The 26,504-nt window shown below is 46.7% G+C and overlaps 1 protein-coding gene across 2 annotated transcripts in view; it reads left to right on the plus strand.

Annotated features, from left to right (window-relative positions):
* The window catches only part of NSF (AAA-type ATPase family protein), a 62,967-nt gene that overhangs the window by 29,737 nt on the left and 6,726 nt on the right, over nucleotides 1-26,504 (plus strand). For both annotated transcript variants that reach the window (XM_086825142.1, XM_086825143.1), the window contains exons 6-14: nucleotides 87-241; nucleotides 379-487; nucleotides 14,152-14,251; nucleotides 14,882-14,937; nucleotides 15,545-15,610; nucleotides 15,702-15,784; nucleotides 15,927-16,060; nucleotides 16,322-16,532; nucleotides 16,631-16,762. In XM_086825142.1, the coding sequence (XP_086681268.1) occupies nucleotides 87-241; nucleotides 379-487; nucleotides 14,152-14,251; nucleotides 14,882-14,937; nucleotides 15,545-15,610; nucleotides 15,702-15,784; nucleotides 15,927-16,060; nucleotides 16,322-16,532; nucleotides 16,631-16,762 (1,046 nt within the window). The remainder of the gene's footprint in view (nucleotides 1-86; nucleotides 242-378; nucleotides 488-14,151; nucleotides 14,252-14,881; nucleotides 14,938-15,544; nucleotides 15,611-15,701; nucleotides 15,785-15,926; nucleotides 16,061-16,321; nucleotides 16,533-16,630; nucleotides 16,763-26,504) is intronic.

Below are 26,504 nucleotides of genomic sequence, written 5' to 3' on the forward strand. Positions count from 1 at the left end.
GGTGATGGCACGGGTTTGGGGTTTTAAGTAAAGGGTTGGGGAGTTAAATGATTGATCTGATGTAGAGTAGTAAACTGGTTTTTCAGATTGTCAATCAACGAGGAGGCACTAACAGCAACCTCTTCAAGCAAAAAGATTTCAATTTTCAGAAGTTAGGCATTGGTGGACTAGATGCTGAGTTTCAAGACATTTTTCGAAGAGCATTTGCATCGAGGGTCTTTCCAGCCCATGTCATACGAAAGTGAGTTTACTTGTACCGTGTGTATCAGTTGTAAGTTGTAAGCATACAGTCACTTGGTGTTTTGGTTTGGGGTTGAGTGTGTGGTCTTGATCAATGTGGTGTATATAGAAACATTAACGTTTGTAATCTTAGTGCAGGTTGGGGATCAATCCTGTTAAGGGTCTACTCCTTTGGGGTCCTCCTGGAACAGGGAAAACATTGATTGCGAGACAGATAGGGAAAATGCTCAATGGTCGTGAACCCAAGGTGTCTCTCTCTAATATCCATGATCCCACGTGCAAGGAAAACACTATACTCTCACATTGTTTAATGATAATTAAGTATTGTAAAATTCCTATGTTGCAACGCATTCAAGAAGCCTTACAGAGGTAGTTCAAACTTGGCTTGGTTTAGCTCTGTTGAGACGGTTCTTGATTTAGCAACTCAAGAGCTGTCCCATGCTCAACACTGCCTGCCTGCCTTGCATGCAAGAGGTCCTAGAATTTTTTGTGATATCCCACAATCAAACTTATAGCTGTGGTTTACCATGTTGCCTCAGGAGCCTCTCCTGCACCTTCCACCATTTGACCTCAAAGTTGGAGTGAAAGCTTGGTGTTTTCTTCCAAAGTGAGGATATAACCTAACTTCACGCCAATAAGGTTACAGGTCATGTGCCATTTTTGTGAAATGCCCTTCGAGTTAGTTGCAATGAATTTGTCTTTGAGTTAGTTGCAATGAATTTGTCTTCACCAGATTTCGTGGGGCTTTGTCCATTTAAAGTGTGGAGTCATATATCTTTTTATGTTTTATTGTTTTTTTTTCAAGGAATAGATCCTTCTATTAGTTAAAAGAGATACAATAGTGCCTATGACAATAAGAAGACAAAAACAATGAAGGGGGGGCTCCCTCCATGCCTGACCGCTCTCGGAGGAAGGCTACATGAGAGGGGGAGGGGGCGGCAAAGCCAAACCAGTGGCCTGTAATGCCAAATGACTGTGCCCTCCTTTCTAGTGAATAAGGGTCTGGTGCTGCAGGTGCAGAAGGAAGCAGCCTGTTGTCTCTGTGTCACCATTTGGCCACCGAAATGGTTCTCTCCAGTTTCTTGTGCCCATGTGTGGCTAGTTTGTGGATTTGAGAGTCCGGGATCCCAGTTTCTTGCGCCTGCTGTTTATGGCCAGTTTGTGGATCTGAGTATTTGCTATCGTAGTTTTTCAAGCCTGTTTATGGCGAGTGTGTGGATCCCAGTATGGGCACACCAGTGTCGTATGTGGACTCGCAACACGAGGGACGTGTTTGCTTCTCTTTAGTGAGTGACGGGGAATTGTTGAAAGTCTTCTTTGACGGAATTCTTGTCCGACAAACAGTGTTTGGTATTTGTATCATTTATGGTAAATCTGGCTTTTGTAGCCCATGGAACATTGTACAAATAAAATACTCCAATAATATACTTGGTATTGAGGGGGGTGTAAAGCTCCCATGCTTGTAGACCATGCGATTAAGCTCGCCCAACCATAGAGCCATTCAGGTTCAACCCCGAGCACAGGGGGATAGTAGCATTAGAGACATGGCTCACGTGCAAAGCCCTTAGAGTCCCATACCACTAGAACACACCCATTGGATGTAAGCACGGAGTAGTCCAAGGCCTCAAGTCTAGGTCTGAGAGCTAGTGGAGATCCCACGATGTGGACATGATGACTCCCGAACTCTGACGAAGCTAGACCAAAATCTGAAATTGCCTCCATCCTACATTTGAGGTCATGGCTCATAGAAGAGAATTTCCAGTTGAAGCAACATTCTCCCAAGTTACATTTACATTTTAGATTGAGTAAACATTCTATCAAAACTCTGGCTCTATGAAAGCAGCTTTTATCAAGCCACTCTTGGACCCATGCAATAACATGCGGATTCTTTTTTGAATCCCAAGTAGCAAGAACCTCCCAGCACAAAGTGAAAAACAATGTTCGCCTTCCCGTGCTCCTCGGGACTGTGGTTCCTGAATCCTCAACTTCTGGTTCAACAGTGTCCAATCCCTTGGGGTTCTGGACCACACTTTCTCAATCATCCTCTTGCAAAACAACAGGCAGATGATAGGGTCCAAGCCATCACAGTGGCTTCACTGACTCCAAGTCATTACTATCCACAGATTCCATAGATTAAGCTTGTTGATAGTTGCTGTAAAAAATACATCACGTACAAGTTGTCTATAACCTGCTGCTTATGAGGTCAATCCCACTGTTCATTGTGTCCACAGCTATCGCGGCACCACTTCAATGTTCAGCCAAGAAAGCAACCCCAAAGAGTGTGTGGAGATCACTAGCATACGCCTCACATGAAGGAGATGGTCGCCCTGCACCTGTAGTAAGTAATGGCACTTTTTTTGCAGAAACCTATGCCCAAGCACTAGCCCACACGTCCATATGTAAGGGGCTGAGATTGGCGCTTCTTAAAAAATGACAAACTTACTAAATAAAAGCGAGCTTCCATCTTTAGCCCCCACTTGTCGTTTATAAAAACAACTTAACATGTTTCATGCTATTTGTGGCTTTATGCCCGTGCTTTTTTTTTTTTTTCCAGAAAGAGACTTCTATTAAGTATGAGGAAAACATACAACAATCACAGCTATAAGCCAGAAAAGAATAGAATCACCCCAATATGTAAGGTGATTTCAACCACTGAGGAGCATCATGATGCCATGTAAGACCTGTGGTACTAGAGGAAAAGAAGATGCCATGGTCCCATTCCTGCATAAATATCACACGCTTCGCTTGCGCACAACAAGAGGGCCCCTAAATGCGAGCCCAAGTAGCCATAAGAGTGTGGATGATATCACCCCATATAGTACTAAAGCACTGAGACCCAAAAATCTGGACACTCTCGATAGCCTTCGTGCATCTAGCTCTCCAGATTTGCCATGCTGTAATAGTGGCAATAATCTCCCAACTGGTGTCAATCCTCTGTCTAGGGGGTGTATAATCAGAGTGAGGAACATCCTGCAATAAACCATGCTGGGCAATACTTCTACGAATGAAAAAAGCAGAATCTGTACCACTGCCCTCATAAAAAAGCTACGGACCGGATTGGGAGAGCCAAGCAACTGCCCCCCCAAGTCACATGCATGGCTCGGCCACTCAGTTTGCCCATAAGTTGGACTACAGGACCCCAAATCTGCTGTGCAATGCTGCATTCCTGTACGGACTCAGAATCTGCCGCACATCTAGGACAGGAAGGTGCTACACCGAAAACTGATCTCCATTGATTGGTGGGGAGACCACCATGTAAGAATAACCAAAAGAAATGAGAGATCTGGCTCCTTCTGTATGAGTGTCAAAGTCTATGCCAATATCTGCGTTGTATCACTGGAGAAATATCATAGCTCTCCCAATGAGGCCTGAGAGTAGGGATCCTATGCATCTGTCGAGTGAGGAGAAGCGTGGCATTCCGAACAGTGAAACTGAAGAAAGGAAGGCTTTTCAAAGGATCGAAGGCATCAATCCACTCCTACTCTCCTGGATCCCATTGAAGATATCTGATAGGACTGCCACCATATAGCCACAAACACAAAGAGCCATGAGTCACTATATGAGGAGAAGGGTCAATATACCAGTGCTTCCCCGAGCGACCAACAATCCTCACTGGACTAAGCCTAGTATTTGGGATGATCTCCTCCATACTACATCTCCTCAATCTCCCACTAGGCATGATAGAATAAATGAGGCAATTTGTATCCTCCTGGCTCGGGAGAGCAATGACTTGCAGAGGTATGTCTATCCTCGAAAAAACTCCCAGCCAACTCGGATGATAGTCTCCGTGAAAGGTCCCAGAAAGCCACTCATGCGGAATAGCTGCAGCAATTTGATCAATACGAATGCGAGAGCCCCTAAGATGCTGAGTGGATGCAACTCTCCGATCCTCTGGAAGACTCTTAAAGGTATTCCAAGCAAGAACTGTGTATGCACATCTCTCCCATCCTGACCATTGCATATAACGAGATGCACCAAGTGGCCGACCAGCTTCATCCCTAATGAACTCGTTCCACATAATAGGTTGTCGGTTAGCCTCGTCCAAAGACCTAGGATGTAACGTGCGGAAGCTCTGGGAGTCTTCTTTCAGCCCTAAATACCACTGGAAACATGCTGATGCAAAAACGCAGACAGAAGGGAGAGTAGAGAGAGAGAGAGATATGGCTGGAATTTCAGTATATTTCTGATGGTACAAAAAGGTACCTACATCTACAGCCCTTGGCTGCCTTCTTGAAAAGGTGAACATCACCAAAACATTCCTATACTAGGGACCCAACTCCTAAAGAGTTGAATGAATACAACTATGGGCACACTTTGCCTTTTATAGTATTCTTGAGCAATGTAGAAGCTGGCCGACGATTGTCGGACCAGCCGACTGGGCCTGAAGCACATATATTGCTGGTCGGGCTGCGCTTCTCCATGGATTGAGGTGCCTGTTGCAGCCGACTTGATCTGGTACAGTCAACGATGCCCTCCCTGCAGCCGACAACTCCTTCTGGGTCTTCTTCAAGCTTTGCTTCATGTCCAATCTTTTGCTCCTTGTGCCCCAACTCTGGTTCTCATGCTCTTTTTCTGGTTGCCTTCCTCTGGATTAGCCCTGAGAAGGTACATGGCATTTATCATGCACATGACATAGAAAGCCTTTGTCGCAAAAAATATATCATGCTTCTCCATGCTCTGACAATGGCTGCAGTAAGAGGGGAAGATGGTGCCCTAATACGAGCCTCTGTGAACAAAAAACGTGTGCTGGGCATCCAGTCTCTCCTGACCCTGGGTGTACATCTTGAAATCTGAGACAAGAAAAAATCCTTTCAAGGCTCAGTGCTTCGGAAACCTCTGACCACAAGTTTGCAAAGCAACGCCCTGCATTGAACATCCGGATTGATAATATTCAAGCCCCCCTCTCTTTTGGGCTGAATAACTGTGAGCTAAGCTACCTTGGCAATAGTGTCTGAGGTGCCATCCAAGCCTGACCAGAGAAAATTGCGGATCAATCTCCGCAATTGGCCAATGCACGCACGAGAGAAGCACCAACAAGAGGCAATAAACCAAGCTGAGGCAAGCAAAACTTGATTAGCCATCAAAGGTCTGAAGGCTAAATGTAATCTCTTGGAGCTCCAATGGAGGAGCTTCTTCCGGATACTCGTAAGTATTGGAGCAAACTGCTGTGCAGGAGAAATATCAATCCCAACTTGGCATCCCAAAAACCAACAGATTTGTGCCAATTAATGAGTGCCCCTGCTGCCAAACAGAACTCCTCTAGTGCTACCCAGAAGGAACATAAGCATATATGTGAAGCCTCCAAAAACAGGGCTGTGTCATCAGCTAACTCAGAGTCAACCAACTCCTCATGATTACGAAGAGGCAACCTCAATCTTGAAATACTAGCAGTGGAGTGGAGAAAGATGCTCATGGCCTCTGCAACTATGATATATAATAAAGGGGCTAATGGGCAGCCTTGTCGTACTGAGCGAGAAATCTGAAACCGCTCTCCTCTATCACCGCAAGCAAGGACTCTACTGTGGGCATCACGATACATGCATGAAACTCCCTTGATCCATCTCTGAGAGAAGCCCATATGACTAAGAGTACCCTCAAGGAAGTCCCAATCCATTCTATCATAGGCCTTCTCGAAATCCAAGAGCAGAATGGCTAAGGGTTGATTGCTCGCTTTAGCCCATTCGACAGCCTCCCAAAACGAGAAAATGTTATCAAAGATGCTCCTGCCGTGTAAGAATCCATTATGGGTATCATGAATAACATCCTGCAAAATTGGCTGCAACCTAATGCTCACTGCCTTAGCAAGAATCTTATAGGCAATCCCAAGTAAGGTGATAGGTCTCCACTGGCCAATCAATGTCTTATCCCCGCTCTTAGGAATAAGATAAATAAGCCCCCTCAGTGAGAGAAGAAGGCATAGAACCTGTGTCCCACATCTCTTGCAAAGCCGATGTGATCTCAACCCCAATCTCATCCCTAAAAGAAATGAAAAAAACAAGGGAGAGGCCATCCTCTCCTGGACACTTACCATGAGGTAAGGCATGAAGAGCATGATTGAACTCCTGCATAGAAAAAGGGGCATCCAGAGCGGCACACATCTCCTCAGTAATCAAATGTGGCAATGCATTCCAAACCTTCCTCTGTGCCCTGTGTCTCAAATCAGAATGCGGCTCAGCACTAAGAAGCTGGCAATAGAAATCGGTGGCAATCTGTCTAACCATAAGAGGATCTGAGTGAAGAGTGCCATGTGAATTTTGCAACTGCTTTACACTCTCTCTGGCGTAAGATGGGCCGTGAGAAGCAAAGAAATGTTTGTTACATCTGCCACCCATCTGTGTCCAAAAGGATTCCTGGGCATGGAAACGGTACTCCGCGCGCTGCTCAAGAGAGTGATGAAGTTCTGCTCTAACAGTACATAAAGAATCTGAAACCCATTGAGCATGAGGATGTTTCTCGTGCTCTTTCTGCAAGGCAACCAATCTACGTCTAATAGCCCTTTCTAAGTCCAAGGCCTCTTGCCTCTTAGACAGGGCACATGTGTGATAAAAGTCACTAATATCACAGAGAGCAGAGGCCAGGCTTTGAGAGGCCCGTAAGAAGTCATGAGATCTCCAAATATCAAGCATACGACGCGATAGCTCTGCATCTGAAAACAAATGATCAGGGATGCGTACATGGGGTGCTGATCCATGGCAATTCGGATCTCTAATACATAAAACCACTGGGCAATGATCTGATTTGGAGGTGCCTGTAGCAATCAAAGTATGTCCACCTCTGTCAAGCACCCAATCATCCACATAAAATATGTCTAACCGTGCATAGATACATCCTACATCTCTTCTCCTGTTAGACCATGAATAAAGAAGAGTGGATGGACTCCTCAAAATGTCATCCTCATGCCAACAATCTCTACCATGAATGGAGAGTATAAACCTCTCCCAAGTCGCTCTTTCAAGAGGATGCACCAAGCCCTCATGTCCACCTCTTTTATCCGTTGGCATCTCAACCATGTTAAAATCCCCACCAATAGAGGCATCAATGTAGTGAGAGATTTCCAAAAGGCAATCCTCTCACCTCTATGGTTAGGAGCATAGAGGTTGAGAATACCAATGCGTGTAGTACCTTGCATAAGAAGGATCCATTGCGCTCTCGCAGGTAAAATGGCACCATGTCGAATGATGCAAGGCAAGATCAAAACTGAAATAGAGATACAAACACCACCCTTGGTACCAACAGCCGGTGACCAAAAGGTGTGTCCCGAGAGAATCTTGCTTGGTCTCCCACACTGACTAGCATCCAGTTTATGCTCTTGCAAGAGCAATATATCCATAGGTCCACCTGCGACTCACAATGAAGCTGGGTTTTTACAATTTGTTTCCGTTGACGCGGGAAAAAACCCCCAAGACCCTGAATGTTCCAAGAGACGATGCTCATAAAGACTCAGAGTAGGAACGACCAGATCTTGTGGTCGACGAAGGACCCCCGTTAGAGGTGGAAGTATGTCTCGCATAGGTAAGGGAGGGAAAATTTGACGATGTAAACCTTACCTCTCTCCCACTCCAGGGAAAAGGTAGGGCTAGTCCTCAGAACTGGAGAGGTACCATGACAATGCGAATGTGCAACATCATCCTCAAGGGTGCAATCATCTTGTAACTGTAATGCAGCATCCTCCTGTGAGGGATCCAGATCATGTGCCTGCAAGGCCTCATCCTCCAAAAAAGGATCAACATCCTGTGAGGCAAGAGCTGCATAGGGGTTAGGGTGCTCCACAGGGGGTGTGGGTGAAGGGGCAGGTACGGGGGTCCAAGGGTGCCTGCCATCCCTAACCACAACCCAACGCTGTGTGGTCTGTTGTGGCAAAGGAGCAGCCGGAGTCTCGGCATCTCCTCTGATGGGCAGGACCACGCCGCCTCCTAGCATGGCCCCTCAATCTGGGACAAGCTCTAGCAATGTGACCCTGTCTCGACGACAAATCCGACACTGGTTAGAACTTAGGTCTGCCTGCAATCTCTATCCTCTGGCGGAAATGAGATCCGTCATGTCTCTGAAGCATAACATGATCATTAGGAACAAGCACAAGGACCCGGGGTACACCATCAAGAGTGGCGGTAACGGCCGCGGAAGCTGAGGCGGGAGAGCTCGGGAGGATTGGTACCTCTAGAACCTGGCCAAAGGATGCCCCTATGGAAGCTAAAAGCTTCCAATAGGACCGAGGAAGAGCAGGGAACCGTAGTGAGACCGGGGTAAGGCGTTGATCCTCCACCACTGGATCAAAGCCCACCTGGTACTGAAAGAAGAAAATCTTCCTAGGACCAAGAGGAAAGGGGCTGCTAGCCAAAGCCTGAGAAGTAGCTTCTGAAGAATGAAAGTCCACCTGGAAGAAGCCTCGACCAAGTAAACGAGTATCCTGAAAGTGCACAATCAGCTCCGAAGGGAGACTTGCTAGAAGCCATTCACGGGCTTGCGAACGAGAGGGGTGGGAACCATAAACTCTCGCAACAAGGGTAGTCTGGACCTCAAGGTCAATGTCGTGCTGAAGAGAGGTGAGCTCGTCTTGTTGGGCGGCCGACTTGAATCCAGATAAAATAGCTGCTGGGAAAATGGGAGCAGAGGAAGGGGGGCAAAGGCGGGGAGCAGCTGGGGAAGCAAGGGCAAAGGGGCAGGCGGGGACTGAAGAAGGCAGGGGGCGGGCAGCAAAGGGGGAGGCGGGGCAGCAAAAGGGGGGCTGGTGGGCGAAGCAAAAGGGGCAGGCGAAGGCAGGCGGGGGGCAGCAGAGGGGCTGGTGGGGGTAGCTGAAGGGCAGGCGGGGCAGCAAAAGGGGCAGGTGAAGGCAGGCGGGGGGCAGCTGAAGGGCTGGCGGGGACTGAAAGGCTAGCGAAGGGCAGGTGGGGATTGAGGAAAGGCTAGCGAAGCCTGTAGAGGGACAGGCGGGGGGGTTGCAGAAGGGCAGGCGAAGGCAGCAGAGGTAGGCGGGAGCAGCAAAGGAGCAGGCGGAGGCAACAGAGGGCAGGCGGGGGCAGCAGCACAAGTTCACGTCACTTCAGCCCCCGTGCTTTTTGCAGAAAAGGCATGCTCAGCTGAGCTTCTATCCACAGCCCTGTAGGAGTGCTAAGCCCTGTAGGAGTGCTATGCCCAGCAGTGTGTACGGCTTATTGCATGGTCAGCCCAGCACACGGGCCTACTGCTGTATGACCTACCCAGCATGCTACAGCCCCACGCGGCCTGCTCAGAGTGCGACAGCCCCATATGGTCTGCCCTGTGCACTACAGCCCCATGCAGCCTGCTCAGTATGCTACAGCCCCGTGCTTTTTCTCGCCTGCAGCAAGATACCTGCTTTTCTCCAAGCAGGTCACTATGCACACGCGAGTCCACACAATCGACCATAGGCGTCAGTAAGGCTTTGATCCGCTATCCCACAGCCGTACGAATAGAACGGGCTGGGCCTACAGTAAGTTCTTCACAAGCATGAATTTCTGTGTGCTCCTCCCATGGTGGATGCACACCAAATTCCAGCCCTTGTAGACCAAACCACCCATCTATTCATCACTTTTAGACAGCAGCAATATCCTGCAAGCCCACGACCTGACCCATGGGAACCCCTTACCTGTGCGCATCTAAGACCTGAAAAGCACCAAGTCTCCAGTGTTCTCCCCTACTTTTTTCGTGGACACGCAGCAGTATAATAACTGCTTCTTGCATATCTATCCAATTACCATTTCCCCCTCTCTGCTGAGCCTCCAAACCTGAAGTATTGGGGTTTGAAGTGACGAGGCAGAGAATGGGCCACCAAACCTGCTGGGCCTTTGGGCAATCCCAAAGGCAGTGTTGCTGGGACTCATCAGGGCTGTTGCATCTGCGACAAGTTGCTGGCCATCCCGAAAGCGCTAGCCAGGTGCCTACTGCAAGGCTTCAGTGGCAGAAACTGCGCCAAAGGCGCTGCCAGAAATCCTCTAGGAAGGTGATTGGGATCCCCCAAGCCTGGTAGTGGGGGGACGCAGTGGGGTGCTGTCAATCTGTTGTAGAAGGATCGGACGCCCCAGTCTGGTTGAGTACTCTAAGAAGGAGATGGGGGGGTCATCGGGAGAGGAGGTGGTGTTGTGCCAGCTCCACTCACTGTGGTCCCAATGGTCATGCACCAAGAGCATGGTCTCCCAGGACCCAAAGCCATAAGTGTTAGGATGTGACACCCATGATCTCAAAAGAAGGGGGGGGGGGGGGGGGGTTGTTGTGGATGTGCCACTGCCTGTCCCATAGGCCCATGATGCTGACTCTCTGAAGGGGAATGGGAGTAGTGCCATCAAAAAACTGTTGGAACAGTTAAGGCTCCTGTGGGGACCAACCTCCAAGGTTGATTAAGTGCCTCCCACCAAGCCGAGAATCAGGAGGGACCCCCATCTTCGAGAATGAAGCCATTCAGGCATCCTCTGGAGGGTGAGCAGGGAGGGTGAAAGCCAGTTGGGGGGAAAGGATGAGTCGATGTCGAGGCATGTGGCAGAGGCATTGCGCAGATCCAGGAGGTGCTCATGCTGGGTCTCCTCAAGGAGACGATGGAAGCGCCTCCAGGTCCCCAGAGTCCGGGCAAGACTGGAACAGAGTTTGTCTCAGGAGAAGTGAGATCTATCCCCAATTGGGCGAGGGAGGTGGAAGAGAGGGTTTATGGCGATGGGTTGGTGCTCTCGGACGTCCTCCGTGGGTGGGGGGTTTTGGATCAATGCTGGGCGAAGGGCACCCCAAGCATGGAAGAAGCTGGCTACAAATCTATGAGTGATTAGGAGCCAGTCTCTAGCTAACATCACTAGCTGTGCAGCTTCGCTTGTTGGCTTCTCGTCGCCCCAGCAACACCGAATGGTGCTTCCCTTGTTAGCCACCCGTTTCACTGTCTTGCTACACGGCACCACCTTCGCTTGGTTACGCTAGTCAACAGCACCACAGCCATAAGGTTGAATCGCTCTGATACCAAATGTTGGCAAAGCAAGAGCAAAGGGAGCAATCGATAGCATAGGAATGAAAAGCTTGAAGAGCACACAAAAAGAGGAAGTCGAGTTGGCGGTGGAATCTCTGATGTAAGTGAGGTGAGAGAATGTCATTAACAAAAGTAAAAGACCTCCCTAATACAAAGGACAAATGGAGTCCAACAAAGTGCCAAGTGTCCCTATAAAAGGGGGAGGTGCCAGTAAGGTTATAAACCATTCAAGGAGTGCTAATAAATGCCTAGTATTCTAGCACAATAACTCCTAACACCTACATACAATTCCACTACTAATGTGAATATCTCCTATAGGGGCGAATAGGTGTGGTTCATGCCGGGAAGAACCTTCCCATAATGATGCGTTTGGCTGGCTATTGGTGATGCTCCTGAATCATGAGCACATCAATGGTTCCCTCCCACTAGGGCCTTGTGAAGCTTCATCTTGACAGATGACTTGCGCCTTTTGCATAAGGCGCCTCCAAGCTTGCTAGCATTCCATGAGACAATCCTAAAGCTAAGTGACGTGCCACAGCTTGTCCATGGTGTGGATAATCTTCAAGGCGGGTTTTGATGGGGAGTAGTGGTAGTTGGTGCGAGGGCGAAGCCTCTCCAAGTCATAGTCACATGAAAAACCGTTTTGTTTAATACGGACCACGTAACATTGAAACGGACTAAACAAAACGAAACACTCCCCACCGAAACACCATTTTGCCCAACTTTGAGAGTTTTTCCAAATTTGTTAAAAAAATCCCTTATTCTTCTCCTCTTCACTTTCTTCTCCTCTCCATCTCAATTTTCTTAAAAAACCCGTAAAGACGAAACAATGAAATAGATGAAACTTTTCTTGTGATTGTGTATCAGTCCCTAAATTTGACTTCTTGGTCAATTTCACCTAATTTCACCTCCAATTGTTGAAATTTCTTAAACCCCAAAACTAAGGGATGCACATATGCTGGCTGAATGCTGAAGATGCCCTTCGTGGAGACCTGGGAATGCTTGGAACTGATCGTGGCTTTTCTGAATTTTTCTGAATACCGGAATACCTGAATGAATAAATGAGGATGTAAGTGATGCTTTTATATCCCCAAGGATGCTGGTTGGTTCAGTCCAGGTGCTGTCGGCTTCATATGTTGGCCGACTGGACTATAACCACGACTGGCTGCTGTTTTGGATTAATTATATGCTGGCTGACTCCAGACTGCTGGCCGACTTACCGAAGATGACCAAGATGCCGGTCGACTAAGAACCAGTGCTGGCCGAATGATAACCAGTGCTGGCCGACGATACCGTTAAGCCTTTAATGCTATTGACTGATACTATTAGGCATATAATGCTGTCGGCTGAAGCTTGTGGTCATAGGCTAGCCCCTAGGCCTGTCTAGTGTGCAACTACATGCACTAATGCAAATCTATTCTACATGCACTAGCTGATGAGTTCTCGAATTGGGTAAGAGGACTGAACAAACTCTTTATGGCTGTGGAGACTAACCTACATAGCTCGTGCCTGATATGTCTCGGACTGGGGCTCACAATGGGGCCACGACATACGACAAATATTCCTAAAAAGGTAAATCCTACTGATGAATGGTGCACTGATGTAGAGCCAATGTGTCACATAGCACTCCAATGCAGGGTGCATGTGACATTGTAAACAACATCATTTGGCATTAGAACATCACATTGGCTCCTATCCCCTTGCCAGTTCGACATAGCAGTCTTGTCCACCTATTGCAGTCTCGTCAACCTATTGCAATCTCCCGACAATTTGAGGTAATGGGAAGCAACCAGTCTTGATTTGATGCTCCAGTTCTCGTTTTGATCTAGATCTCGTACCTCTACCAGTTTGGTGGCTTTGGAATCTCGCCACTCTTGTACACTGGTCCCGAATACTCATTTGGAAAACTTGTCCTTTATCATTGCTAGCTATGTAAATGCTTTTGAGACTTGAGGTTGAGCTTCACAGCAGGTTAAGGTTTTATTGGGTTTTAGGCTTATCTAGTATGCTTTTATTACTATGCAAGGGTAAAGTTTGTACACACATTTGCTGTTATGACTCCATGTAATTTTCCTTTCTTTTGATGGGGAGGGTTTTGATCATGACCTTATCTTCATTGATGGCACGTTCGAAGATCGGTGCAATAGGAAGATTCTGTACGAGGCGAGATTGTTTGTGCGGCTTGACATCCAATAGTTGCCATCACTTTGTTAGCCTATCTTTGGCACATGCCTCCTTTTCATTAAGGGATTGTTAGGGAAAGTCAATGTTAAAGGAGTTTGTATAAAGTGTGTGTTGTGTCGGAACAACCCCTTGTAAAGATATTTATTGTGTGGGTTCCTTTGTGTGTGGGAACAACCCCTTAAGATATTATGTGAGCATGTGACACCTAATGAGGACACTTGGCATCATATTTTGGCATAAAGCATATGTGGTGGCAGCATATGCTTTAGAATATGTAAAGGGGTTGTCTCCTATAAAATGACTATCATTTTATGTTTAATATAACACATGAAGCAAGATGTAGTCTATGGTGCACTCCACTTGTAGATTAGGTTGTTCATTAATCATTGTGTCATTATGCTTCCTTTTTCTAGTTTTTCCCTAAGCCTAAATGTCACTGTTGTAGGACGGGCTAGGGTGGGGTGGGGGGGCCCCGGCGGGGGGTGGGGGGGGGGGGGTGTAGTGTAACAGCTAGTTTTCAATGTCACACAACTTTTTCATGGCATTGGAGTATGTACTTCTTCCATACTTCTGGCTAAAAGGGCAGCAATAAGCAAGACAGAGAGATCTTGTCTCTGAAAAACCTTAAGCATGTGCTCATCAATATACCCCAGCAAACCTTTGCTGCTACTCATTTTATAAGTTTTTCAAATGTGAGCTTAACCTGAGTGCATTCTATGAGTTTGCATTGGGGGATCTTTGCTGACATCTATTTGTTTTTTCAGGTCGTCAATGGGCCAGAAGTTCTGAGCAAATTTGTTGGAGAGACAGAAAAGAATGTTCGCGATTTGTTTGCAGATGCAGAAAACGATCAAAGAACCCGTGGTATGATTACTTGCTTTCACTGGTTTATATTGGTTTGAAACTAAGCAGGTGCACTTGTTTTGGGAAATGATTTATGCTTCGTAAAAGTAATCCCCATGCCTCATTGGGTATGATGTCTATTAAAATGGCTTATCATAACTATCCTTGACTATGTGCCAAAAACTCTTCATTGACCAACACATGCACAGTTTTTCCCTCTTAACACAAAACTCCTCTTGCATTGAGATGAGCTGCAGGCCAGTGTACCAAAGTACATGTAAATCAGATAAATTGTGGGCCCATGCACTTACCTTATGACTAGTTCCTGCCCCATTCTCCATGGATGGCTGAGGTGGTACTCTTATGGGTTTGCCAATTGATGCATGCTCTTGAGGGTGCAGATTCTCCTTCCTGTCCTAGAGCCATCTAACCACCTAAGAGCGCTTCTCCATGATTGATTGAGATGCAGGCCGTGCATCTGCGTTTTTCTGCAAACGGAGGGGTTGGGGCGGGGTGCGGGGAGGAGAGAGGCTTGCCGAAAGGCAGGTTCCCTGGTGCCTTAGATTAGGAACAAGAAGCTCACAACCATAAAAAAAGAATTACATTCTGTTTCTTACAAGCATTCTTATTGATGAAGTCATGTGCTGGCAGGTGATCAAAGCGATTTGCATATCATTATCTTTGATGAGATTGATGCCATTTGCAAGGTAAAAACTGTGGTTAAGTTTGAAATACTCCTTTTACATGATGGTATAGGTTTTATTTCTTTGGAGAGTACCAATCCTCTGTCATATTACTAAGGACATGAGCATTGGTACAAGGGTATTACAACGCCAAGGCTAGTCGAGCCATAAACCCCCTCTAAGAACTCACTTCTCTGCCAACAAGTTCAAGGGTTAAGTATTTATAAGCATTTTTAATACTTTGCTAGCTCACCTTTGAAGTGAACAGAAGCTTACCTTTAAAATGAACAGAAACTCCCCTATTAAATACCTTGCCATTGCTCTTGACTCTTCAGAATGCAGAAAAGAGGGAGATAACCTTAAAATTAGAACATATCAGCTCCATTATTTTCTCTTAGCTCACCTTTGACTCTTTAGAGTGCAGAAAAGAGGAAAGACAACCCCAAGGGTGGACTTGTCAGCTAGCTCACCTTTGAAATGAACTGAAGTCAAAAGAGAGGCTTATGTTTTTAGTGCACTAACTTATTTGCTAGGCTTGTGTTTGTGGAACCTAAAGGAGGATAACAGCTTCGTGCAACAGACAGACAGATTGCAAAGATCATTCATCTTATGTTCTCTTGGCATGTGACAGACTCGAGGCTCAACAAGAGATGGAACGGGAGTTCATGACAGTATTGTAAATCAGCTTCTTACCAAGGTCAGGTTCTCAACCTTACCAACTTATTAAAAAAAAAATGTTTAAGAAGCTTTAACATCCACGGAAGGGAACTTAACATTTGCTCTGCTAGATTGATGGAGTTGAAGCACTGAATAACATACTTCTGATAGGAATGACCAACCGAAAGGACCTCCTTGATGAAGCTCTATTGCGGTCAGTTCTAAAGTTGATTACTGTGTGCCACTGTGTTTTGTCTCCATCCGGCATTGTGCATGTATTCAAATGGGAGATTAGCCTTGTGCACTAAATGTGTTTAGTGCTGTTAGAGTGCTACATGTGGTCATGGTCTCTGCAGGCCTGGGCGTTTCGAAGTACAAATTGAGATAGGGCTTCCTGATGAAAGAGGGCGTGTACAAATCTTACAAATCCATTCAAGTAAAATGAAGGAGAACTCTTTTCTAGCAGCTGATGTCAATCTCGAAGAGCTTGGTAAGATTTTCTTGGGACTTGCAATTATCCTATGCATAAAGAGGGAGGGAAGTATCTGTCGGCACATGAATATAAGAGAAGTATATGAGAGCATGAGTAAGGTTTGACATCACCAGATTGGGACTTGCATTTATCCTATACATAAAAGGGCGGAAAGTATATGTGGGCATGAGTAAGAATTTGATTACCATCTTGGGACCTGGGTAAGAAGTATATGTGGGCATGACACATTTTTGTGACTCATTCTCATTGAATGTGCAGCTGCCCGAACCAAAAATTTCAGTGGGGCAGAGCTCGAGGGGCTTGTCAAGAGTGCCGTGTCTTTCGCTTTGAACAGACAAATTAGTTTAGATGATCTTTCTAAGCCATTAGATGAAGACAACATCAAGGTCAGCATGGATGATTTTCTGCATGCACTTCAGGAGGTGAAGCCAGCCTTTGGAGCAGCAATGAATAGCCTTGAAATGTGCAGGTGGATACACTTATTTTTTCGTCTCTTGAGGTAGTTTTTTGTGTAAGCAAACAGACACCTCTCCTAAAGCCAGAATTTTTGTGGTGAAACATGCTCAGATTGAATGGCATGCTGGATTGTGGAGAAAGGCACAGGCATATTCAAGAAAGTCTAATGACTCTTGTTGAGCAAGTCAAAGGAAGCGAGCGCAACCCACTTCTCACTTGCTTGCTTGAAGGCCCTCGAGGAAGGTGACGACTCGCGGCATTCTTTTGCTGTATATAATAAGCCATTTCTTCATGGGGCCTTAATATAATTTCTTTAGGCTTGTTGTGTATGTGTGTGTGTGAGAGAGAGAGAGAGAAAATGAAATGATATATTAACGTCTTCAAAAGGCCAAAATGACCTATGAGACCAAAAAGGTTACAACAATTGGTGGATCTGATACAATGTCTGTGTAAGAAAAGCTAAAACAACTAAACAACTAATTGAAACTGAAACAACAACTATGGGGAAAAGTAAGGTACTAGGAGCTCCTAATGGATAACATCTGGGAAGGAAAACTCCAGCAACAAAGGTAAGCATCATATACATCACTATCCAAAGATGTCTCTCATCGGTCGATGGCGGATATCCTCAATGTCCTCCATGGTGAGTACTCTGACTATACGTCTCCCATGCTGTGCTAGTATGGTCCTGATCCTCTGTTGTAGTCTCCGCCGGTGTCGAGATGGGCCTCTCGTCTTGGGGCGGGCTAACAGCTACACGAAGCAAGCAAGGGGCTCACGGCCTGCAGCGAACGAAGCGAGGAGGGGGGGGTGCTCCATATTCAGCAGAGAAGGGGGGGTTCTTGCCATGCAGCGAACGACTACCACCACTAGCAGCAGGGAGGGGGGTAATCTAGGTATGCAGCAAGGGTTCCCTCTCTGAAACACACACGGTGCGTGTATGGGTGTGGATTTTTTTTTTAATTTTTTAACATCACCATGGGCAAAGTTTTACGCGAAGTCCACCATCGCTCCGCTGCTTCCATACAACACCGAGAAGAGGGGTGGACGAGGGAGTGCCGCGGAGAGAGTGAGGGCTTCACAACCCACGGGTAGGAAAAATTTTTGCTCTGATACCACTGTGAGGATTATGTTGTTAATCCCTCATATTGTGTACTAATTACTACTTAAGTACTTAACTTAGAGAACAAGAGACTTCAAGAGAGAAGATTGAACTGAATTAAACTGAGTACAATAGGTCTCTTATATAGGAGATGAAGAGACACATTTGAAGAGGCATGTCCTTAGACGAAAGGACATGACCATAGACGAAAGGACATGACCATAGACGAAAGGATACAACTTTAGGCTAAGGGATGTGTCTATTCGATGTAGAGGCACAACCATTCATCAAGGGATACAACCATTCGTCGAAGGGATGTGGCTATTCGATGAAGAGGTACATCCTTTGGCGAAGAGTCGCAACCAATCGAGGGTAGGGGCTCCCTTGGCTGGATACTCTTTGCATCTGCAACAGGAATCAGCAACGAAGAGAGTATCTGATACATACATACGTCACAATCGTGACATAGATGGATTACTAATTGGTGGAAGATTGAGAAAAATCGCTTTTTCAAGAAGGTAGTTTTTGGGTTCTTAGAAGTGGTTTTGATTAAAAGTTGGCATTCAACCATACCTCTTGATCTTACTTTCCATCCAAGGGCTTCCTAGGTCTTTGGATGAGGTTGACCGACAACCTATTATGTGGAACGAGCTCATCAGGGATGAGGCCGGTCGACCACTTGGTGCATCCCGTTATATGCAGTGGTTAGGATGGGAGAGATGTGCATACACAGTTCTTGCTTGGAATACCTTTAAGAGTCTTCCGGAGGATCGGAGAGCTGCATCCATTCAGCATCTTAGAGACTCTTGCACTCGTATTGATTAGATTGATGCAGCTATTCCGCATGAGTGGCTCTTTGGGACCTTTCATGGAGACTATCATCCGAGTTGGTTGGGAGTTTTTTTGAGGATAGGCATACCTCTGCAGGTCATTGCTCTCCTGGGTCAGGAGGCTACAGATTGCATCATTTACTCTATCATGCCTAGAGGGAGATTGAGGAGATGTAATATGGAGTAGATCATCCCAGATACTAGGCTTAGTCCAGTGAGGATTGTTGGTCGTTCAGGGAAGCATTGGTTCATTGATCCTTCTCCTCAGATAGTGACTCATGGCTCTTGGTGTTTGTGGTTATATGGTGGCAGTCCTATCAGATATCTTCAGTGGGATCCACGAGCGTGGGAGTGGATTGATGCCTTCGATCCTTTGAAAAGTCTTCCTTTTTTCAGTTTCACTGTCCGGAATGCCAGGCTTCTCCTCACTCGACAGATGCATAGGATCCGTCTCTCTCTCTCTCTCTCAACTTTCATCCTCTCTCACGGCATCTTCTTCACAAGTAACCTTCGGCTCCGCACGTCGTGGTGGTGCTAGAAGAACCGATGGTTGGGCATGGTGGGAAGAGGTTAATGCCAACCGCCCTGGAAGTGGAGGAGGTTCACACCCGTGGTCTTGCAAGCTTTGCCCCTATAGGCAGACGAGTGGGTCAGACAAAGTGAGAGTCCACCTATGTATGAGTCCGGGCACGAGGTTCGATTTTGCACGGGAATCACATCGGAGAAGAGAAGGGAGCTTCTTGAGCGCATTGTCGGGCATGAGGCGTTGAGGGCTGCAAGGCCGGCACGTGTGGCTGTGGATCCTACAGCATTTGTGACACCACTTGAGGGGTCTGTTTCAGGGTCAGGGGGTGCATCTATCACATCTACACCACGGCCACATAGTGTAGGTTCCATTGCGATGCCCACACCCGCGCGGCGACATAATACACTTGAGGGAAGTTGGGATCCTAAGAAGAAGGAAGTTGTTGATACAATTGTGGCTCGTTTCTTCTTCCATGACCATATTGCTTTCCATACTGCTAGGTAAGCCTTGACTCTTCTCTCGTGACATGATTTTTCTAAGTTTCATTCTTGAAAGTTCACTTGTTTCTTTTTGTAATCAGATCCGAGTACTTCAAGACTATGGTGAAGAGGATTGGGGAGTATGGTCCAAACTACACCCCCCCATCATCGGAGTCTCTGCGCACCACATTGCTCGACAAGGAGAAGCGCCTTGTCGAGCAAGCTGCAGAGAACACAAAGCGGCTATGGGCAAAGAATGGAGTGTCACTCATTGCAGATGGATGGAGTGACACACGAAAGCGGTCCATCCATGGTCTCGTTGCATATTCCCGTGGCGAGATGTACTTTATTGCTTCACATGATGCCTCAGGGACAGGGAAGAGTGTAGACGTGCTTGCAGCAGAGTGGGCAAGTGGCATTGAGCTCATGGGCCCGGAATGTATGGTGGGTTTTGTTGCAGATGGCGAGGTTGCGAATAGGGTAGTTGGAGCTATTATTGAGGGTATGTATCCACACATGACTGTGTCATATTGTATGGCACATTGTTTGAACAATCTTTTAAAGAATATTGGAAAGAAGTCATGGATTGAGCCAATCATTCAGGAGGCCAATCAAATGGTCACATTTGTCTTGAACCACCAATTCCTCCGCCACAAGTTCTCCAAGAAATCAAGGCTCTTACTTCTCAAATACTCGGACACCCGATTTGCCTTCAACTTCTTGATGCTGGCCCGCTTGAGGGAGTGCAGTGGTGCATTGAGGCAGCTCTTCATCAGCAACACGAGTTCACCACTTCTGCATTGGCTTCAACAACCATAGGCATATTATGCAGGGAGCATGCAGAGAGTACTTCCTTTTGGGAGGATGTGAAACGCATTGATGCTATGGTGAGGCCTATTGTCCACTTGTTGAGGCTTGTAGATGCTATGCAGCCATGCATCGGAAAGGTGTATGAGGCAATTGATAGAATGATAGAGAAGTTGCAAGAGTTAGAGCCCGATGAGGACAGATACGAGGAGATTCGTTCCTTATGTGTGACGAGGTGGAACTCCTATGCATCTCCTATGCATGCAGCTGCATGTATGGTGGACCCTGAGTTTCAGGGTAATGGATAGGAGAGTGACAGAGAGGTCAGTGATGGTTGGAGGCGTATCTTGGATCATCTAGTGCGAGATGGAGGCATTAGGTGCAAAATCAGAGACCAGCTTGCTGCATACAGGTCCTTTCGTGGTGCTTTTGGTTGTGCGGATGCACAGGAGGATAGGTTGAAGGTTGGGATTGCTTTATGGTGGGAAGATTATGGTTTAGATGGGCCTGAGTTGCAACACTTGGCTATCCGCATTCTCGGCCAAGCTGTAAGCTCCTCTTGTTTGGAGCAGCTTTGGAGTTCTTACAGCCATATTGCATCAAAGAAGAGAAACCGCCTTGGTGTAGAAAAGGCCAATGATCTTGTCTTTGTAAGCGCAAACTTGCAAATGCTTTGCAAGGGTGCGACTGCAAAGGTAGATCCCTTTACTCAGTGGGAGATGGAGCAGGAGGAGGGAAATGAGCAGGTGGAGACACAACAGAGCCCAGAGGATGATGCCACTACCTTTCAGACTGGTCATGTAGGCAGCCATGATCATGACGCCAGTACTTCTCATGCTCCAGCCTTCGATTGAGCATCGCAAGCTCTATGATTTATCATTTAGCTATGTTTCATTGTTTTTACTTTTGAGTCTTGACTCGGCACTTTATGTGCATTGTAGACACTAGTCTTTTGTTATTTGATAGTGATCATCATTCCATGCTTATATATTGGTTTGAACTTTGTCAGTGTACTTAAGTCTTATTAGCGCCTGTTCGGTGTTTGCGCCACGTATTGCACATTTAAAGTGATGCCACTCCGTTGGACCTGCATACCCCACCACATGTGCGTGTCTCCTCTTGGTAGGTGGATGCCCACTCATAGCCTGAGATGGTGGCAGCCCTCTCTAGGCTTTGGTGGGTCTCTGTGAAGAAGAGAATGTCCCTCTCTGTAAAAACTTCCCCAAGTCCCCCAATGTCCGACCATACTGTCCCATTGCAGTTCCAAACTACCAACTCTAGGTCTATGCTCCGTGTCCCTATTTGGGACGCCGCTTTGTGATGATGACTCGCCCGTCCCTGTATACTACCCACTTCCCCGCCTTACGGGCCTCGTGCACCTTGGGTATGTTCGCCCGTCTGTGCTCTACCTGGGTTTGGGTGAGATCATGCACTAGGTATATCTTCTCCCTTCGGAGAGCTGTCTGTGTCTCCATGAAGGCGTCTCAGCTAGCAAGGTGAGAGAGAGAGAGAGAGAGAGAGAGAGAGAGAGAAGGAAAGAAAGAAAGATTTTATTAACGTCTTCCAAAAGACCGAACTCGGCCTATGAGACAAATCGGTGTACTTGTATGGGGTATCCTCTGTCATCCTAACAAAATGAAAAAGTACTGAACTAAAAAGCTGAATCTGGGTGTGCAATAAGTACAATGAGTGGGGGAGGGGATGGAGCTCTACTACTAGGAGAATGCAAAGCTATATGCATGGAGTATACAATCATGATATGCAACCTAGCTAGCTCCATCCTGTACCATACTGGGGGTATAAAATGGTATACATCAATGAAGGGGGTGTCCACAGCTCCCTGAAGAACATGCATGGGTGTGCTCTGAAGCGAGCCAGTCCCTCCGCACCCTCTCTGTGAAACTGATCTGTGGTCTCTGTCATCTCTCTCTGGTATAGGCGTGATGTCCGAAAGCCAGGTGTCCTCTGTCTCCTGCGGGCTCTGAGTGTCTCTGCTCTCTGGAGAGCAATTCCCTGCCGTGTAGGGGCTGGGAGTGGGATGGATCTCTGAAAAAATGTAGTAATCTGTGTCTGTCGTCCCCCCTCTGGAGCTGTCTGAGCCTGTAATGATGTCTCTCTGTGACGCTGTATGTCTAGGATGAATCTCCCTAGTATGCGTTGGTTTGCTGCCTCAAAGATCTGGCGTAGGGAATGTGGCTCTCTGAATAAAATGGGATATCTCTCTCTGATGGCTGTATATGCTCTGCATCTGCATACATAATGCTCCTCACTCTCCACCTCCTCTCTGCACAATCTGCATATCCTCTCCTCTCGGGGGATCTGTGCTGCTCTGCCAGTCTCAATCTCCAATCGATGTGATGAAACTCTAAGCTGACCAATAGCCACTCGGGAGCCGTGTGGTAAAAAGCCCTCCATGTATCTAGGCCTCTCTATAAATCCATCATCAGTGATACTCATGAAGTGATCTCTGTAGTATAGCATCTTCGGTGGAAGAGGCTTTGTAGGCGATATCCATGTCTCTCGTGTATAGAGCTGCCATAGGTCTTGTCTCAATACTCTGTTCCTCTCACTATGAGAGAGACGGATATGTGGTGCATCCTTGTCATACTGGAATGGTGGTAGATGATCCATGTCTAGGCCATGCTGTGAGAACCAATGTGTGACCTGTGCATACCATGATCCTCTGTCTCCTGCCTCAGCCAGCTGTCTAGATGCCTCAAAAGCTCTGTATGACAATCTGTCCTATGGCATCTCTCTCAATCTGTCTAGCAGGCATATAGTCTGAAATATGGCCTCTGCCATCATAGGAGGCGCAGCAAACTCTGCTCGGATAATGTCATGAGGTATTGACGGTTTGCTGCGTATCATGCGTGCCATCATGAGGACCTGTGGTCTCTCTATCTGTGTCCACCAATGGGTAGCAAGGCCTGGCGCCCATACCACTGCTCCATACATCAATGCCGGTGTGACTAATGTGTCAAATAGCCACCCATTCGTCCGGGGCTCGTGAAAATGCGCCTGGTGGCACTGTCTCTCTAGCATAGCCAATGCTGCATATCCCCGTGTCAATCTAGCTCTGGCTGCTGAACCCATGGTGAAGCGTGTGGCTGCTGCAGAGAAGGTAACCCCTAGGTACACGTACGATGTCACCACCTCCACCTGGCGTCCTGCGAGAGTGAATGTCAGCTGACTCCTGCCCTGTCTCGATGTATGAAAGACCATAACCTTGGTTTTCCCAAGGTTCACAGTAAGACCCCTCTGTGTGCAGAAATCATCGAGTGCATGTAGATGCTGCTGTAGACCTCTTGGAGACTCAGACACTAATACAATATCATCAGCATAAAGCATAATATGTACTAAGGTACCTCAACTCCATCTCCGCCTCCCCGTGTAATGAAGTCAACCACCTCATCAATGTATAACCCAAATAGCGTGGGGGAAAGTGGGCATCCTTGCTTCACACCAATGGTGCTAGCAATAGTCTCGGACATACCTCCTGGACATCTGACTCGCCCAAAAACCTGCTCATATAATGCATAGATGCTCCATGTCATATGTGCTGGTATGCCAAGAGATTGCAGGCGCTGAAAGATCCTCTCTTGCGGTACTTGCGGAAATCCACAAAGCAGCAATAGAGCTTTCTCTTCCTCACTCTGGCCTGATCAATTATACATCTCAAAGTGAATACATGGTCAGTGGTAGAGAAAGCTCTCCTGAAGCTTGCCTGCCCTGATGAGCGTAAACCTGCTCGCTCTCTTGCTCCAACACTGCACCATAGAGTTTGGCCAGCACGTGGCCAACCATAACCGTCCTGTAGTTGCTCGGATTGAGCATATCCCCTGTTTTGTGAATCGGCACAATGGTGTGCATCGTCCACTCCGCAGGCAAACCCTCTGCTAGTGCCCTGCTAAACAGGTGTGCAAGAAAAGGAGCCAAAGAATCTACTGCATATATGAGATGCTCACCCTGCAGGCCCATATGGTCGGTGGCCCGTCCATGTTGTAGGCGACGGATAGCTTCCTGTACCATTGAGTGGGTAAAGAAGCTAGCTGTGGTTGTTGCCATATATATAGGCAGTGATGTGTGTGAACACACTTAGGACCGCCGGGACACTTTTTCCCTCTTTAGGAGGTTTTTTCTCCCGGCTTGTAAATACGCCCATTATTCTAGGGCTAACTTATCTTTTGTACATTGACACAATCTAATACACTTTGTGTTGTGTGCATTCTTGCTCCTTCCTCTCCAAGCTTTGTGTGCTTTCCTGCAACCCTAATTCCAACAATTGGTATCAGAGCAGGCATCGGCTCCCAGGGCTAGGCCGCCAGCACCCTCCGACTCACGTTCTCTGATTGAGGTGAGTTTTCACGAGCGCTTGTAGGTCCCTATACTCTGCAAATAAGCCCGATGGGCTTAGCGTTCTCGGAATTTGCATCTGAGGTCGTTTCGGGCTCCGTTTTTGCATTTCAAGTTCTGCACAGGTATTTTCGTCATTTTTTGCAGAAATTTCGACAGTGCAGTTTTCTGTAAAACAGGCATACGTACTCTATTGTGGACCGTGCTACATAGCACGAGTTGTTTTCTGTTCAGTCTTTGTTTCATTACAGGTAGCTTTTGCATCAGTTTCAGTCAGTGGCCATGGCTGATAACAGCAATGATGTATTTCGCATGTTGTCTGCTGAAGACAAACTGGATGGAGACGGCAACTACCCACTTTGGGCATACATGATGCAGCATGTTTTGGTTGCAAAAGGAGTGTGGAACATTGTGCAGGGTATGGATGTACGTCCAGGTTCTGTGGATGTAGGATCTGTTGAGGATGTTGTAGGTTCTAGCAGCTCTACTATTGCTGTTGTTTTACCCACTGCTGAACAAGCTCGTTGGGATGGTAAAGATGCGCAGGCTCATGCCTTGATTGCACTTTCTGTCAAACGTAACATCACCTCACATATTCGTTCAGCTAAAACAGCAAAACAGGCTTGGGATATTCTAGCTGGTTTGTATGCAGGTCGTAACGAGGCAAAAATCGCTTACCTGCGTAAAGAGCTAGAATTGAAGATTATGCAAGAAGATGATGACATGAATGTTTTTCTTGCTGAGATTAAAGATCTCAAAGAACAGTTGATTTCTGCAAGTGAGATTATTCTTGATCATTCTCTTGTGCAGACTGTTCTTGATGCTTTACCTGAGACATATCAGACTTTTGCTTCCACGTGGAGACTTCTTAATGAGGACAGACCTGATGCTGTCAAGTATGATACTTTAGTCAACAAACTCTTGCAAGAAGCGCAGTCTAGGCAAAACAGGGCCAGGCAATGTGCAGTTGATCAAGCATTTATTGCTGCCCAGCAGCAAAGAAGAAGTGGTAAGGCAGCCCCTTCCACTGTTTCTTCTCCTATTAGTAGGTCTGCAACTTCTTCTCCTTCCATAGGTAGCAACAATAAGTCTGAGAAGGCTCTTGATAAAGGCAAGAAAAAAACCAGGTGCAACTATTGTAAGGCAAATGATCATGTCATTAAGAATTGCCCTAAGCTAAAGGCTAAAGAGGCAAAGAAGAAAGAGTCCAATACAGCCACAATAGCGAATGCTTCTACAAATGTAGATTCTGCAAATGTTGTGCAGGATACAGAATGGGCGTTTAGCGTGTATTGCCAGTATGACCCATCTGTACATGATGCATGTTTGGCAGTTTCTGTTGACTCTCATGTTTGGTATTTTGACAGTGGTTCTACAAAGCACATTACCTCGCATCGTGATATGTTCACTTCTCTTGAGGCTGTCTCTAATGGGAATACTGTCACATGTGTCAATAATGCTTCTTACCCAGTGAAGGACGTTGGTAAAATTATGCTTACTGATGCAAATGGTAGCGCTTTCACACTTTCAGATGCTTTGTATGTGTCAGGAATAAAGAAGAATCTATTGTCTGTCTCTGCGCTTGCTAGACTTGGATTTGTAGTCAAATTTGTGGATGACAGATGTACTGTTCATGATTTGACTTCTCGCGATACGATTATTGCATCTGGCACCTTGTTTCGTGGGCTGTATAGGCTCAATTCTTATGACAAGTGTGTGGAAGATTCAGCAAATGCAGTTTCTGATGAAAAGGCAGTTTCAGATGCAAAACTATGTCATGCTCGTTTTGGTCATCTGAACTTTGCTAGTTTGTTGCGTTTGCAGAAATTTGATATGGTTGCTTCATTGTCCCCTCTTGAGGCACCATTGAAACATGTTTGTGAAGGCT

Source organism: Cibotium barometz, chromosome 31 (assembly GCF_041138505.1).
Source record: "Cibotium barometz isolate CiBa-2024 chromosome 31, ASM4113850v1, whole genome shotgun sequence".
Lineage (NCBI taxonomy): Eukaryota > Viridiplantae > Streptophyta > Polypodiopsida > Cyatheales > Cibotiaceae > Cibotium > Cibotium barometz.